The following is a 14998-nucleotide window of genomic DNA, read 5'->3' on the forward strand; positions in this document are numbered from 1 at the left end:
GACAATGTCATGAAATCACGTGAACAGATTCGGTTGTTCCGAATACGAGTACAGCGGGTGGACAGTTGACACGTGATATATAAAAATGTCATTAACATTCCGACAAAGCATATTCTTCATAGAGAACTTTATTCCGACGCTTACTTTAGATATCATATAGTTGATTTTTCTATGAGAAGAGCGCAAGGTCGTCATTCCTGGCACGCTTGTCGCGACATCTGACTAGAGGTCATGTCATAGCTTCCTCTTTAGCCTTATAACAGTTGCATCCTTGCCCTTGGCATTTTTACTGTCAAAGAATATACATCATGTTTGATGAAGACAGACAGACAGACAGACCGACCGACAGACAGACAGACAGACAGACAGACAGACAGACAGACAGACAGACAGACATGCAGACAGACAGACAGACAGACAGACGGACGGACGGACGGACGGGCGGACGGACGGACAGACAGACAGACAGTCAGACAGACAGACAGACAGACAGACAGACAGACAGACAGACAGACAGACAGACACAGACACATACACAGACACAGACACAGACACAGACACAGACACACACTATTTATAACTATTTATCTCTCAAAGTTTGTTTTTTGCCCAGGTCTGTGGGTCCACGATGTAGACAAGGTCAACTTCAAAACAATGTCGACAAAGGTCAGCTAGCCTTCCGGGCCATTGACTATGACGTCAATTGTGCCTGGTAAATATGAGAGTTCTAAACACTATTGTTCTAGAAAGATGGATTTTTACTGATGAGAAGTCAAATTGGCATTTTTATTAAGACTTGAAAAATATAACATTCGCATTTGGTAGGGATCAGTCACATCCCCTGTGGTATGTACAATTGTGACAATTTCGCATACAGGAAAACACATAGTAATACTTGTTGCATAGGAACATTATTGATATTGATTTGCCAGTATTTATTTATTTATTTATTTATTTATTTATTTATTTATTGTTTGTTTGTTTGTTTGTTTGTTTGTTTGCTTGTTTGCTTACGTAAACATAATTAACTAAGCTTGAGCTCCCTGTGGTCTATCCCGAAAACTGGCAATGCTTCACTTTTGGGGTTCATAGCTTTGAGCATCGTCAGAATTGCACTGTTTGTGACGTCTATCGGAAATACGAGTTTACATTTATTCAGAGGTCATTCTTATTACTTACGCTTGTTTACGTGCCAAGATATGGTTTTAAATTTCTTGGTCGGATGATGATATTGAATTACAAATGTACTATGATGCTGAGAAACACAATAACTTTTTGCCCCTTCATCTCGCAATTGTATCTTCGGTATTAGCAATTTATATACTTCGTACATGCTGTTATTGAAACTGTACATGTGGTGGTGGTGGTGGTGGTGGTGGTGGTTGGTTGGTTGGTTGGCGTGTATGTATGTGTGTATGTATGTATGTATGTATGTATGTATGTATGTATGTATGTATGTATGTATGTATGTATGTATGTATGTATGTATGTGTGTGTGTGTGTGTGTGTGTGTGTGTGTGTGTATAGTGAGGTTATGGTTTTGATGTTTGTTGATGTAGTTTTGACGACCAGATGGTGAGGTCTACAGTAGTCATGGTAACAGAAGATGAGGGCGACGGTGATAAGTAAATTTTTTTTGTTAGTATTTTTAAAAAGAAACAGTACCGCGAAACTATAGATGGTGTGTTGGAACTCAGAGCATGACTTTTTTTAATCTGTACATCATTCCATTCTGTTTGTTTATTTATCTATTCATTCACTATACAGTCATTCATTTGGATGTGAAGTGTGCTATGGCTGAGTATTAGTATCATGAATGACATCAACACGATCTTATTAGACAGTCTTTAGGCACAAGACTTCTGAGGAATGACAGTGATGGGAGTACCCACGATGCAACCATATGGTTCGATCAAGTTTGTTATTCCAACTATTGGGAAAACATGAAACGACACTGTAACAAGGTAGCTGTAGTGATGATAGTTGACCGTAATTTGATCCAGTAAAGGACGTGCCAATGTACACTAGCAGTTTCCGTTCGCGAACTCATGATGACAATTTAGGAGACAGAACGCGTCTAGTCCCATGACGTGTGACGTCACAAGTTGAAAACCTGTCAACTCTGGGGCAGCCAAATATTAATTCTACTGACCCTCTCTTCAAACAATTTAGAAAGGCGTCTGTTTGTTTTTTGATGTGGTTTTTTTTTCAAAAGTGTACTGTGCTCATGTTGTAACCTAACGTTTAAACACGTGTCACACAAAGTTTCTACAACTGCTGACATCAGACCATGGGCAAACGGAACCTATAACAAACAAGGAAAGTAAACAACTGAATTGGATTAATAACACTTGGCACAGCATGTTGGAACAGCAGAGTCTTGTATTACATTCCATCATTCTATAAGAACAGTTTTATTGCCACTTTGCATAATATTCACATTCACAAACAAATTTCCACTTCCCTGGCAATTCATGTACAGGCAAAGATGCCATAAAACTGTTCTTATCAAACCACGGTATATAATCTCTGTACTTCCAACATGCTATACCAAGTGTTATTACCCCAATTCATTTGTTTACATTCCCTGTTTGTAACAGGTTCCGTTTGTGCACGGTCTGGTGTCGGCAGTTGTATCATATGAAATAACACCCATGCTTCAGTTCCCTTACATACTGTTATGCTACTCCAATCATAACAAGAAGATGGCCAGATAGATATTTAGCAACAATTATATTGATGACATACATCCTTCAATGATAACACTTCCTTTCAGTATGGCTATAAGATTGTGTGTTTGATTGCATGAACGGTAGGTGATATTATTGCGAACAAAGGAAGAACACTTCTAGGCTATCGTGTCTTTCATTATTTATCGGGAAACTAGTCATCCACGATTTGTTACAAACTATGCAGTAGCCAACTTTAAGTCCAGTTTTAATACAACCGGTGAAAAAAACACTGGTGCGTTTGCTTGCTCGTGGTATGCAGGAATGAGACAATCTCCATGTAAAGACATATAATGTAATTAACGTTGATAACGGTTAACTAATAGAATACTACACGTTATAACAATCGAGTACAACTGCCAGTGTTACTATATAACTTCCACAAAAATAAACAAACTGGAAAGGCAGCCTCGTCCGAACCTACATAAGAGGCACCCATAATGTTTTTCGTACCAGTTTTATTGTTTTTATCTAATATTGACATTGCTGGAAATATTTCCTATGCTCACTTCATCATTCATAGATATTGGAAGGGACCCTCCAAGATCTTACGAGCAAACGCACCGTACCGGTGTTTTTTCGAGGACTGTGAATAACGGGTTGGCAAGTATTGATAGCCTCCACCCACGCTTCAATGGTATTATCTCCCGAGGAGATAATTAACGAGCACATTAGTTTCAACACTTAAAGCTAACAAAATCCTCACAACCCTAAACGCTTGCATTAAATAATCATTTAACGGAACCATTAACCAATTATCTCAAAAGGTGATATTTTACACGTGAAGCTGTCTCTAATTTGCTCAAAATTTCGAGTTCCTGAGCGTAAACTCAATTTTGTAGGTCAGCGTACTTCGACAGCTGGAGTAACGAATAAAAGAGAGAGAGCTGTACTTAAATTTGAAATATTTTGATTGTCCGATATACTCGAGTTACATTTAAATATTGATTAAGTTTTTATGAATAACGAGACTGTTTGTAATAACTCAGCCAATTTATAATGCATAATAAACAAAAGATATTTTTAATTTGAGGAATCTAGAAATATTTATTTTTAAATTAGCAACTTCCGTGAGTTTAACCGATAATAGATTTTGATTGTACCGCTGTTATTTTCTTTCATTAGCAACTTAAACGACGGCGTATTTTTTCAATTGGCAAGTAATTTCCGGAGGTGGAAGTGGATCATTTTGATCACAGACAAATCGAATTTAAGTACAACGTGACGCAGTAATGGAATTTGACTAATATACAGCCACAATGTTGAAATGATTAACGTTTTAATTCATAGCCAATGGCAGTCAAGTCACAAAACATAGTACTCAATATGTTTTTTTTAAAGAGCTGAGACTTCAGCTGATGGATCCTAATGGACGCAAGACGACATATCGAAGCTCACACATACATATAGATTTCACGTAGCAAATCGTGACATTTCCAGAACGGTGTTCGCATTAAGGTAGTGTGCACCTCGGGGACAAATGTCCCTGAAAAGTTCTTAAAATTTCTCCGAACTTTGCATGTGTAAACCTGTTCCATTGCTGTCTGTCTATCTGTCTGTCTGTCTGTCTGTCTGTCTGTCTGTCTGTCTGTCTGTCTGTCTGTCTGTCTGTCTGTCTGTCTGTCTGTCTGTCTGTCTGTCTGTCTGTCTATCCGTCTACCAGTCCGTCCATCTGTCTGTCTGTCTAATAAGGTACTGACTAAAAGCTTGTTCCTGATCCTTTTGAAATAATAAAATAAATTTGGGGTTTCACCATCTTGTTTTCAAGGAAATCATCAATCTTTCATTTCACATAACAACGTATTCGGCGGCCATATTGGATTCTAAAATGACTAAAGTTTGATATCATTTTGACCTCAAATATTTGTACCCTGGGTGGCCCAAGATTTTGTAACTGATTTTAACTGACAATAGGTTCAATGGAGTTGTCTTGATCAAAGGAACGGCTTATTTTTTAGATGCATTCTACAATAAAGTCGTGCAACTCGATCGTTCCAATGTGTAGGCTAAACCACTATGGCAGTGGTTTAGCAAATGATTTACACCGGGTTAATAGCTTCTAGTTGTTATCTATAGTTCTTACTTGGGTAATACCTCTGTTCTCTATGACCCCAAGACAAATATACAACGGGGTGTGTTTAAATCGAGAACGCCTTGACAAATAGACCTCTATATAAAGCCTGATGTTCCTCGCTGCGGTCCATGGCATGACAGTGGTGGCCTTTAAACTCGAATGGCCTTCATTCACATTAGGCTATGAGATTGCAATACGGTAAACCGTTCTTTTATAGAAGTGTACAATGAAGTCACTCCCAAACCCTACCTTTACATCCATACCCATCCCACCCACATATCCAAGTTTCAAATTTGTCGATGTCTCTAACACTTGAAATAAATATTTATATTGTATCAATGTTGATCCATACTGACATGGTCTTGACGCTATTTTGAAGGTAAGTATGTAGTATGCCTAGAGAGAAATCTATCCGATATCTGTTCTCGTTAACCTCTATTTGAAAACCTACAAAACTCCAGTTGGCTTTGGAACAAATCAGAAAAATACCTCAAACTTTATAAATTGATATTAGCCTATCGAAAAATGGTGAATATGGCGATTTTTTTTCCTGTGGAGTTTCTATTCAATTTATCAAACCAGACACGACTTCTCATCGTATATGTACATGAAGGATAGAATTGTGCGGCGATAGCTTTAGGGATACGTATTCTGTTACGGAGACTAGAGGAACATGTATACGGTGCCACTTAGTATGATGTCTACTGAGCTTACAGTTATGGTATCGATTTAATGACTTTTGGTGTGTTAGGTGAGCTATTCACTATTCAAGACTACAAAACGCTTGTCTTGCAATGATACACAAAAGATTTCACTGCTTAAATAGCTCATTGAAAACCCTTCAAAAGTTAATGAAGACCCCTTTCTCATGGCCACAAACGTAGCACCTGGGAGAGGAAGATACGCGTAAGAAAACCCGACACGGGGGTATGGGGGGTTTAGGTATACACTGACACTGGTGTATGAAGCATGACTGTTCATTGTTCGAGTGATTGCACATGAAGGGAGAAGGCGTCTTTACAACGTCTAGACTTTCTCGTCTGTTTGGCCAACATGTCACTTGGCACACCATGAACACTTTAACTGGGTCAAGTGACAAAGAGTCTCTGCTGGTATTCGGAGGCAGCATTCTCGGTTCATCGGGATTCTAGACACGGTAGTTTTGTATGTCGACAAAGAAAACGAACCGTAACATGAAATCTAAGATTCTCCCTACAGAGCTTTACGATCGACTGAAATACTTACTTCCAACATACATTTAGTAAAGATGCATGACACCCACACTCACACAAAAACAATAACATTCCATACCATCCACCTAGTTTTATGATTTCTGAAATGAAGACACTTACCAGTCCTTCACAGTTGCTAATAGCAACCGCCGATCTAGGTGTATCCTGTACCTCTCCAACATAAAAACATCCCTGGCCGATTCTTTCTTTCTTCACATCATTCAAAGTCATCCACTCAATTACAGCATTAGGGGCCACCAAACGAGTATTTGGTTTTACATTCAGTGTAAATTGTGACCCGAAAGCCCGAACAGTAAAATGCATAGAATTTGGACCAACTTCTTCCTGAGGGCTTCGGCGGTTACGGACACCTTGCTTGGAGTCAGAGGATAAAGAATTGTCGCCAACATTAAGTTGGTGTGAAATGAAACGGCCCTCAGGCGTCGAGAGGTAGGGTATAGTGATCTCATAGTCCGACAATTTCTCAGTTAACCGATCTAATTGAAAGAGAAAGGTGCAATAATAGAGTAAGGAGAGATAGTCGAGACAAGGCACTTGGACAGGGTATAACACGTCTCCAAAGAACGGCAGCCAGTCGATGTAAACGGACCGGGATTTCATTTTTGGATTCTCAAGAGTGGACCACTTTGTTGAGTGGGGTAAAACGATCTCAACGTGTAACTTGATCAACTTTTTTGTGGGAGAGCTCAATTGGCTACCTGGTAGAGTCATTCAAATTGTTCGCCTATAACATCTAGAATTGCCATGTCTTAGTTCGATTGAGATTTGCTTGCATGCTTGGTTTTTAGTTCGGTGTCTGTGATCACGCACAAATCTGCCCACAAAACGGAAGGGCTTGAAAACGAAGGAACTGTTCTTTTCAAGTCACTATCGATGGTAAACCTCTTAACTGTACAAACTCCCAATTGAATACTAGCATATACAGTGTAATGTTACAGTAGAACTATCTACTGTTACAACCATACACCATCATCTTTTTTGAAGATGGCGAAAGAAGAACCAGGCTGCTTGACAATTTGTATCTAACGTACGTGGTGTATATTTTATATCTCAATACACCAGCCAACGAGGGCCGGTAATTTACTTCAATAATAAATTTTACGGCTAATACCAGAAATGGATATGTTAAGACAGTAACCATAGCAGAAAACTGCAAAAGTATTTTAAATAACTGTGCATGCCATGTTCAAGTCAAAATAAATTGCAGAGTTATTTAGGGTACGATAAATTAACATTCTGGGAAATAAGCTTGACTGTCTACAAGGTAACAATGGTCTTGTTGTATGTTGCAATTTTTGGAGGCGATTCTATGCCTATCTCTGCACAATGGTGCCTTCTAGCAAAGAAATAGTATATAAAAGCTTTACTGGCTGAGACTTGGGTCATATATACGCAGTACTTTGAAAGGATAACGTTGTATAGTCGAAGACATTTCATTGTAGGCACGTACAAAACGGCACAGTGCTAAGAAAGCTATAAATTACACCTATATTTAATGGTTTACAAAGACCGACTCTGTAACAGGAGTATGGTAAGTAAGGCCACATACTAACGATAGCCTGGTTTAGTACCCACACTGCTTTGATGAACAGTCACAAAATATTCACTGCGATTTCATCGCCAATCTCTCTCATTGATTGAGATACGGGAGTTGCTCTTTCCTTTGTTGCTCCTTGATAGTTAGTAATTACTTAGGACATAATCAAGTGGGGTGTTAGTCGATATTTGTTGGTCGAACATGAAAGCATGTCGACCAAAGGTTCACTACTTTTAGTACTTTGCAATGAATAAACTTTTTACGCAATGACTTAAAAGTTTTATTAACTTCTATAGTTATATATGAACATTTCCAGTCGATTATATTTAAAGATTATAAGTTAAGAAATATTACCTACCTATTCCCGAAATCCGAAATCTGTCCTCGGGTATCAATCCCCCTTGAACCTGTTCAACATACGAAAAGAGATAGAGGCGAAAAAGGCAAATACAAAAATTTGTTAAAGTTTGTTGAAGGAAAAAATGCGCATAATGCAAGTGTACCAATCAGTTGGAGTGGTGTGAACCAACATGATTCATTATTAAATCAACAATAGTAAGGAAAGTCAACATTGTGTCAAGTGTGCAAAGACCTTTTTGAACCACACGTATATCACTCCCAGACACCAGTAAAGTCTCTGGCCTTTCCTACGTGTTGTTAATGTTTTCCCGACGTGCCGCTGGTACCATTGGCAGCCGGGCAAGTATATAGTAAGCTATCAGCATATAGTTGGCCGAGTGACCTATTCACTAGTGTAACGTTCACTCACTCCACGTCAATGCACAAAAGTAAACGCTTGTCGCAAAAAAAGGGAAGAGAATAATCGCACTAACCTGTGCTATTACCAACAGGCACCCGGCAGTGATTGCAAAACAAATATTGGAAACTAAAGTCATCTTGAAAACGAGTTGCTATGGAGATAAACTGAATATATCCTGAGTGAGTTATGTGTATGCTTGTTTCAGCAATCAGTCCGTTGTCAAATCGTCAGCTCTGCCAACACACCGTTTCAGATCGTAGTGGCAAACTGCAAGACACTATTCCACAGCTGTTAACGGCCCTTTATATAAGGTGTCGGTATCGCCTCACCACTTTGCTGTCGATTGATCAGACGCACTCGGTCTCTGTTGAAAAGGTTTACAAAACAAACGCATGAGGGTAAGAGATACAGTTCCAGTATTAAAAGTCTGAGTAGCTATGGTACAGTCAGACTGACTACTGACTGGATATATGTATACACCGGCTCAATTTCTCTTTCAGTTCAATGCATGACGTCACTACGTTCGGCCACTGAATTGCTGTATGATTAATATAAACGAGGTGATAATATACTGGGGCGGGGCCTAATTCCATGAGTGGGAGAACACGCATGGGCGGGGCCGCCGATAGGCTGAGAACGAGGAATACGGGGTTTGACCGGGTGGGGGTGGGCAGGACTGGATGTGTTGACTTGCAACGATTAGGTGTCATGATATAAACTTGTACACCGATGCGTTATTAAGAGATGAAGCAATGGTAATTGTTAAGCCTAATAGGACTTACACAAACAAATACGCAGCATGGTCTAACGATGTAGAAAATGTCTTAGATATGATAAACTACAAGATGTAGCTCTTAGTGATCACCAACAGTGTGAACTGTTACTGGATACATTACATACCATGGACGACTCTAGACACATTAGCAGTATCAACGTCTCCATTCTTACTTCAACAGTTTGATCTCTCTCTCTCTCTTCACTGTTTTTTTTGTACGTGAACTTTTACGGATGGCTGAACAGTGACATATAGATGATATATTAAAGAGTCACGTGACCCTGTATCATAATGAACCACACACACAGGACCGTCAGGCACATGCATTCTTGGCAAGTGTTTCGATTTGTTAAAAGTATCGCATCTAAAAATATGCTAGTGATATCATATCATTACACTACTGGTATCATTGGTACAGAAGGTGGCAGGGATATATTCGGCGACAACATGAAGACATATTGATTGACATAAAACTAAACGGAGACATCAAGTTTCACAGAAAACCCATCGTCTATACAATCGTACGTGATACATATTTTCACGGAAAGTTAAACGTCCCGTGGGATATTAGCGTACATTTTTTTTATTTTGGCAATAGTGGTATTGAGTAGAAAGCAAAATAACCTATTCCATTGTACACTTTGCAATAGGTAAACCAACCTACGTACGAATATTTGCATGTATACGTATATCTAAAAACTGAATTGTGACAGCCCACGTACAAACTTCATCCACAATTTCACAATTACATACATACCACACATACAGAATTAAGGTCAAAGGTCAACAGACTGCATATCTACCGTGAATATGATTGAAACCTTATCTTTTATGATATGTATTATGTACTATTTAAATCTGCACCTTGCTGACCTAGACACAGAGAACCGTACAATACAACTGAAAAGTGCCTATCAAGAAAGGTTAATTATATCGCGTTGGACGTTTAACTTCAACAAACATGTTGGGCGGTCCATGTATATTGATCGTTTGTTTGAATTCTGATAAATTGATGGGTTCAGGAACTTGGGTTGGATATCAATGTTGCAAATATCCTCATATTTATCGCTCGCGATCAACTAAAAAAGCACTCTCTTCTTTGCTGTTGGAGATCTTGTGGGGGGGGGGTTAAAATGTTGCCATGACGACGTTTATGCAATGGAAGAGTGGTGTATAGAAAGATGATGATGATGATGATGATGATGATGATGATGATGATGATGATGATGATGATGATGATGATGATGATGATGATGGTGATGATGATGATGATGATGGTGGTGGTGGTGGTGGTGGTGGTGGGTCAATGAACTTAAGAAGTACGTCATGCGGTAAAGAATTTGAACATGTAGACATAGTAAAGTTCACAACGTGTATTTCAATATATAAACGTACTGCTTATTGCTATAGCATTCAGCGACTCGTGGCCCTGTTTAGAAATCAGTAGCACATCCCGATACCACAAAATCAACAAGGTTTATAACATAAGTATGATTTAAAACAGGTATGTGAAGAGGTCCAGAACCTCTTAATTTCATAATGAGGTGATTAGGGGGCGCACTTTTCAGTAAGGAAGGTGAGATACGCACATTACGTAGCGACTGTTAGCGCTGACTGCAAATCTGCGCAAGAAAGACTCAAGGTTTATTTACAAAAACAGCATCAGTTTTATCGGTTGCCAAAGGTAACACACGATGATTTGAGAAGTACTTTTTAAAAACATTTGTCATAAATTATATTTCGGTTTTAAAGTATTAAAAGTTCAAAAAAAAAGTTGGAAGCGTGGCAATGATGCGCGCGGTTAATGTGCTGTTCTAAAAGTTACAAAAGTGAGAGACGTGCATCGTATATCTTCGTTCGTTCATGCAGCCAAAGTAATTTCTCCGACAAAAATACCGAGTTAGTCCGACTGATGCTTAATGTGTCGGTTCTTTTTAAGTGAAGGTCGGAGAAAGTTCACCATATAAACAAGACCCACTCTGAAGTTTATCTTTTTTGGAGATGGTAATGTATCAGACGTGATAACCGTATACAGACACTGTCTCGTACCAATGGTTTCATCCATCGCTACCACATGTATTGACTTTGACGAAGAAAGAGAAGATATGGAAAGCTTTTGCAGTGTTTTGTTTTGATATGATATTACACCTAATAGATGGCGGGTATAACACTCTGAAGGCTATCAAATCTCTACCAGGGTATATGGGTCAGTATCAAAAATAAATCTTAGTGTTAAATGTAATAATAATGACTTTTATGTTTATTGTCATAATTTTCATATAGGTCTACGTTGTCCAGCTAAACTATCCTACTGAGCAATTTCGCTTCTCTGTGGTCGATCTGAGAAAGGTCGGAGAGGTCGTTCCCAGTACCCTCGGGAACATAGCGTACACAAGAAATCGAGAAGACCGTGAATCATCATTCTAAGGTCGAGCAGTATTAAGTAAACATATCTCCTCTGTGCACTTGGCTAACGAGTAGCTTTCAATGACCACACGTTGATAACAGGTCTACAATCTTGACACTAGAGTCGAAATATGGACTCGGGAAGATCCGGTGAAAGAGAGAAAAATTAGGGATAGTTGTCTGTAATAATCTAACATGGAAATGGCGTGGTGTCTAGTTGTACGGTAAATGAATCATGGCCTACACCGCGGCCGACATTCGATTATTGCGTTGCTTGTGAGACAAGGTATGCTACCGTATACCACGGAAACGTAACCCACATTACAACGGAGACAGAAAATATGCAAGGCACTGAGAAAATATGCAATTCAATGCATCCGATGAGATTGGCAATATGTAATCCTGTGCACAGGGTACCAGTAGACTTTGCATTAGCTTTTTACTCCTAGTGGTACATATCACGTCACTTTTCGTGTTCGACCGGTCAACTTCAGCTATGATCGTCAGAGGTCTTGTTTATCTTTTAAGACCTGATAGTGCTTTCTCGCCAGTAGCTGATGCGTTCACAGTTAAAGAATGTATGAGATCTTGGGGTCATCGTGGGGTCACGGGAGACTCCGAAACAATGGTTAACAATCGATGGCTTTGCGGTCGATCCTGTCAACAGGAACATCAGCGTTCGTCTGGTACAAGGCTTATCTCACGTAGTAATGCTAAGTACTATGACACAATTGGCAAAATGACACTTTTGCATTCTTTACAAAATGTCACCGTTTAATATCAAGATTTTCGCAGAAAACGAACTTTGACGTTCTTCAAACCTTAGGTATTTCATTTGTAAATAATGTCACTTTCTGTCGTCACGTAAATGAAGTCAAGATATGACATGACATCAACGACAAATCTATTAACTGTTTATGACATTTTGAGCCCTTTGAGACGTTACAAACGATACACTTACAGATAAGTAACTATTTGTACACAAAAACTGTCAAAAGAATCTGTTTTTTCTCCTGACATTAATTTTTTCCCACATGGTCCTTAATTGATACTTTAGTACTGTCGTCACCTCTACGAATTATCTGGATTCATTCAATTAAGTGAAACAAACATGCCTGCTTAATCTCTGAAATTCCTTTCACCGCCTTAGTATAGAGCTCAGTATGTTTGACGTTTTAAATTAACAAATCTTGTCAGCTTTTCTTAACTAGCCTCTAGTCAATGAATGGTTCCGTGCTGAGGTTCACTGACAAATTTTCATGCAAACTATTTAAATCGAAGCAGAAACTATCATGGCAGTTTTGTCTTTCAAAATTGGCTGACATGATGTGTTGCCGTCGACAAGGGTGAGTACCAGGCATGCGTTGTTCGTGAAGATTTATACACCATCAAAGAAATAGCATTGACACCTATTTGTGCCTTGTTTGTAAACACGCTTTGAAGGAGAATGCTCTCTTTGCAGTTTTACTCATGTGACGCCAGTCTCAATTTGCGACCGCATTGCAGTGACCATAATGCGGGTTGACTGATAAACTACATGCTTCAGTTGTTCCATTTTCATATGACGGATTTCCCTGTCAAATATCCCCGTGTCCCTTTTAGTGTGTGTGGTACTAAGTATAAAGACAGGTTTTTAGTTCAATTGCCGGTCAATTCAATTACAAACTGACGTATCGAGATCAAATGAGGGGATTTGAGACAGATCACAAAAGGAAGCGACTCTACGTTTAATACAGAATATTCAAACCACCATTGTCAATTCACTGCAGTGAGTTCTAAGAGATTTATACGGTGTATAATGGCTAATTTGATAAGAGTTTAATCATGCAAAGTCGAATTAAATTAGTGTCTATTGATTCCCTTAGAGACTGACCTATCTTGCGCAATGTATACACCATCATATTCTAATAGCTGTTTTTAATGGCTCCATTTAGATGTCTATTAGCTGTCCACATAATGGATGTACCCATCATCCCTCGAACCATGTTTTGCTTCACCCTGGGCTTAGGGAAGGGTGGGGGAAATTTTTAAGGAGGGTCGGGGAAACTTATTATTCATTCGGTGGTAGGTGAAGTATTATAAATATGGGGTCAATATATTATTACTAGTATTTCTCTAAGAGACGAACTGGAGCATAGTTGTTGGGGGCAAATGCTGCATCTAATTGTGTACAGCCGTTCAGTTATTATAATTGTCGTCCACGCAAAGGGCAAAGCGACATACGCAGGGCCGTGGTCATGCAGGGTTTGGGTATATTCAGCAAAAAGTACACATCTAGTATTGAACTATTGCCAAAACTGATGTATGATGCAACGCTTGGTGTCCTCAACGATACTAACAAAGTAACATTTATCGGGTACACATCGAAGACAAAAAGAAACATGAATGTGGACGACGTGTGGTTGCGTGAGTCATACATTTACGTCAAGGTGAGAATTATGCGGCCTACATCTGGGAGTGTGATAGCCGGCCATAGTCGCCAGAGTCCAACCCCAACGACGACCACCTACATCCACCAAGAACACATCTATAGCGATTCCGATTTATCCTCTATTACGATGACTCATCCCTCGAGTACAAAGCTACTTGTAAACTCTTTTGAAATTGAACAATGTTGTGGACAATGAAGTATCACTTGAGTACTTTCCGCATTCATGCCATTTGAAAGTCCTTCAAATAAACATAGAACGCGGGGCTTTGCCGCTGAATCTTCAATAAAATTCTCATGGACGTTCACCCATGGTCCTTCTTTACAGCATACATCGGAGTGGTCATGTCTTCTGTAGTTTGGTTGTTTTTGTTATTGAGACCCGATGTGTTCAGGGCGCTTTCAAAAAAACTACTTTTGTACTAAAAAAAAGCTGTCACTGGGTAAAAGTAAAGTTTCTGTACTGGTTTTGAAAGAGCTCTTCCTATGTAGGATTAAGGGGTCGTAGTTTGAACGTAATTATGAAGTTAGAAACCATGTGACTCGTAAATGCCGCCAGACCACAAAGTTGAACGAGGGTGATGTACTAAATCAGACTGTGCAAAGCTATCCCATTAGTGTTAAAGAGTGTAACAATGTATGATGTACCCTTTATCACAAATGATACAATCAATGTCCTTAAGTTTGATCAACCTTGAGTAAATATCGATTGTGAAAATAACCGTTTTCGTTTTCACCACTGGATAATTCCTGAACTTGTATCACAATTCAGTTACTTGTTAACAAGAAAAATCATTCGCTGTGAATAACGACTACTTTTCATCTCCGAACAGTCTTCTAATACCACCGCAGTCACTTCCACCATGAAAATGCATTTTCGACGAAATGTCCGTTAAGTTTTCGCAAAAAGTCTTAAATCTAACAAATAGGACATGTTTGAAGAACTTATACCAGATATTGAAAGTGATTTGAATAGGTTAAATAGAAGTGAAGGCGTTACCTTTTTCTGTAACTGTAACTGTAACTGTAACTAGAT

At 39.0% G+C, this 14998-nt stretch overlaps 1 protein-coding gene across 1 annotated transcript in view; it reads right to left on the reverse strand.

The window, feature by feature from the left end:
• The window catches only part of LOC144451949 (A disintegrin and metalloproteinase with thrombospondin motifs 3-like), a 53772-nt gene that overhangs the window by 30777 nt on the left and 7997 nt on the right, over positions 1–14998 (reverse strand). Inside the window, exons 2-4 of the mRNA XM_078142871.1 lie at positions 8427–8717; positions 7952–8000; positions 6156–6532 (exon numbers count right to left, since the gene is read on the reverse strand). Of these exons, the coding sequence (XP_077998997.1) occupies positions 6156–6532; positions 7952–8000; positions 8427–8489 (489 nt within the window). The 5' untranslated portion in view covers positions 8490–8717. The remainder of the gene's footprint in view (positions 1–6155; positions 6533–7951; positions 8001–8426; positions 8718–14998) is intronic.

This window comes from Glandiceps talaboti, chromosome 22 (assembly GCF_964340395.1).
Source record: "Glandiceps talaboti chromosome 22, keGlaTala1.1, whole genome shotgun sequence".
Classification (NCBI taxonomy): Eukaryota; Metazoa; Hemichordata; class Enteropneusta; family Spengelidae; genus Glandiceps; species Glandiceps talaboti.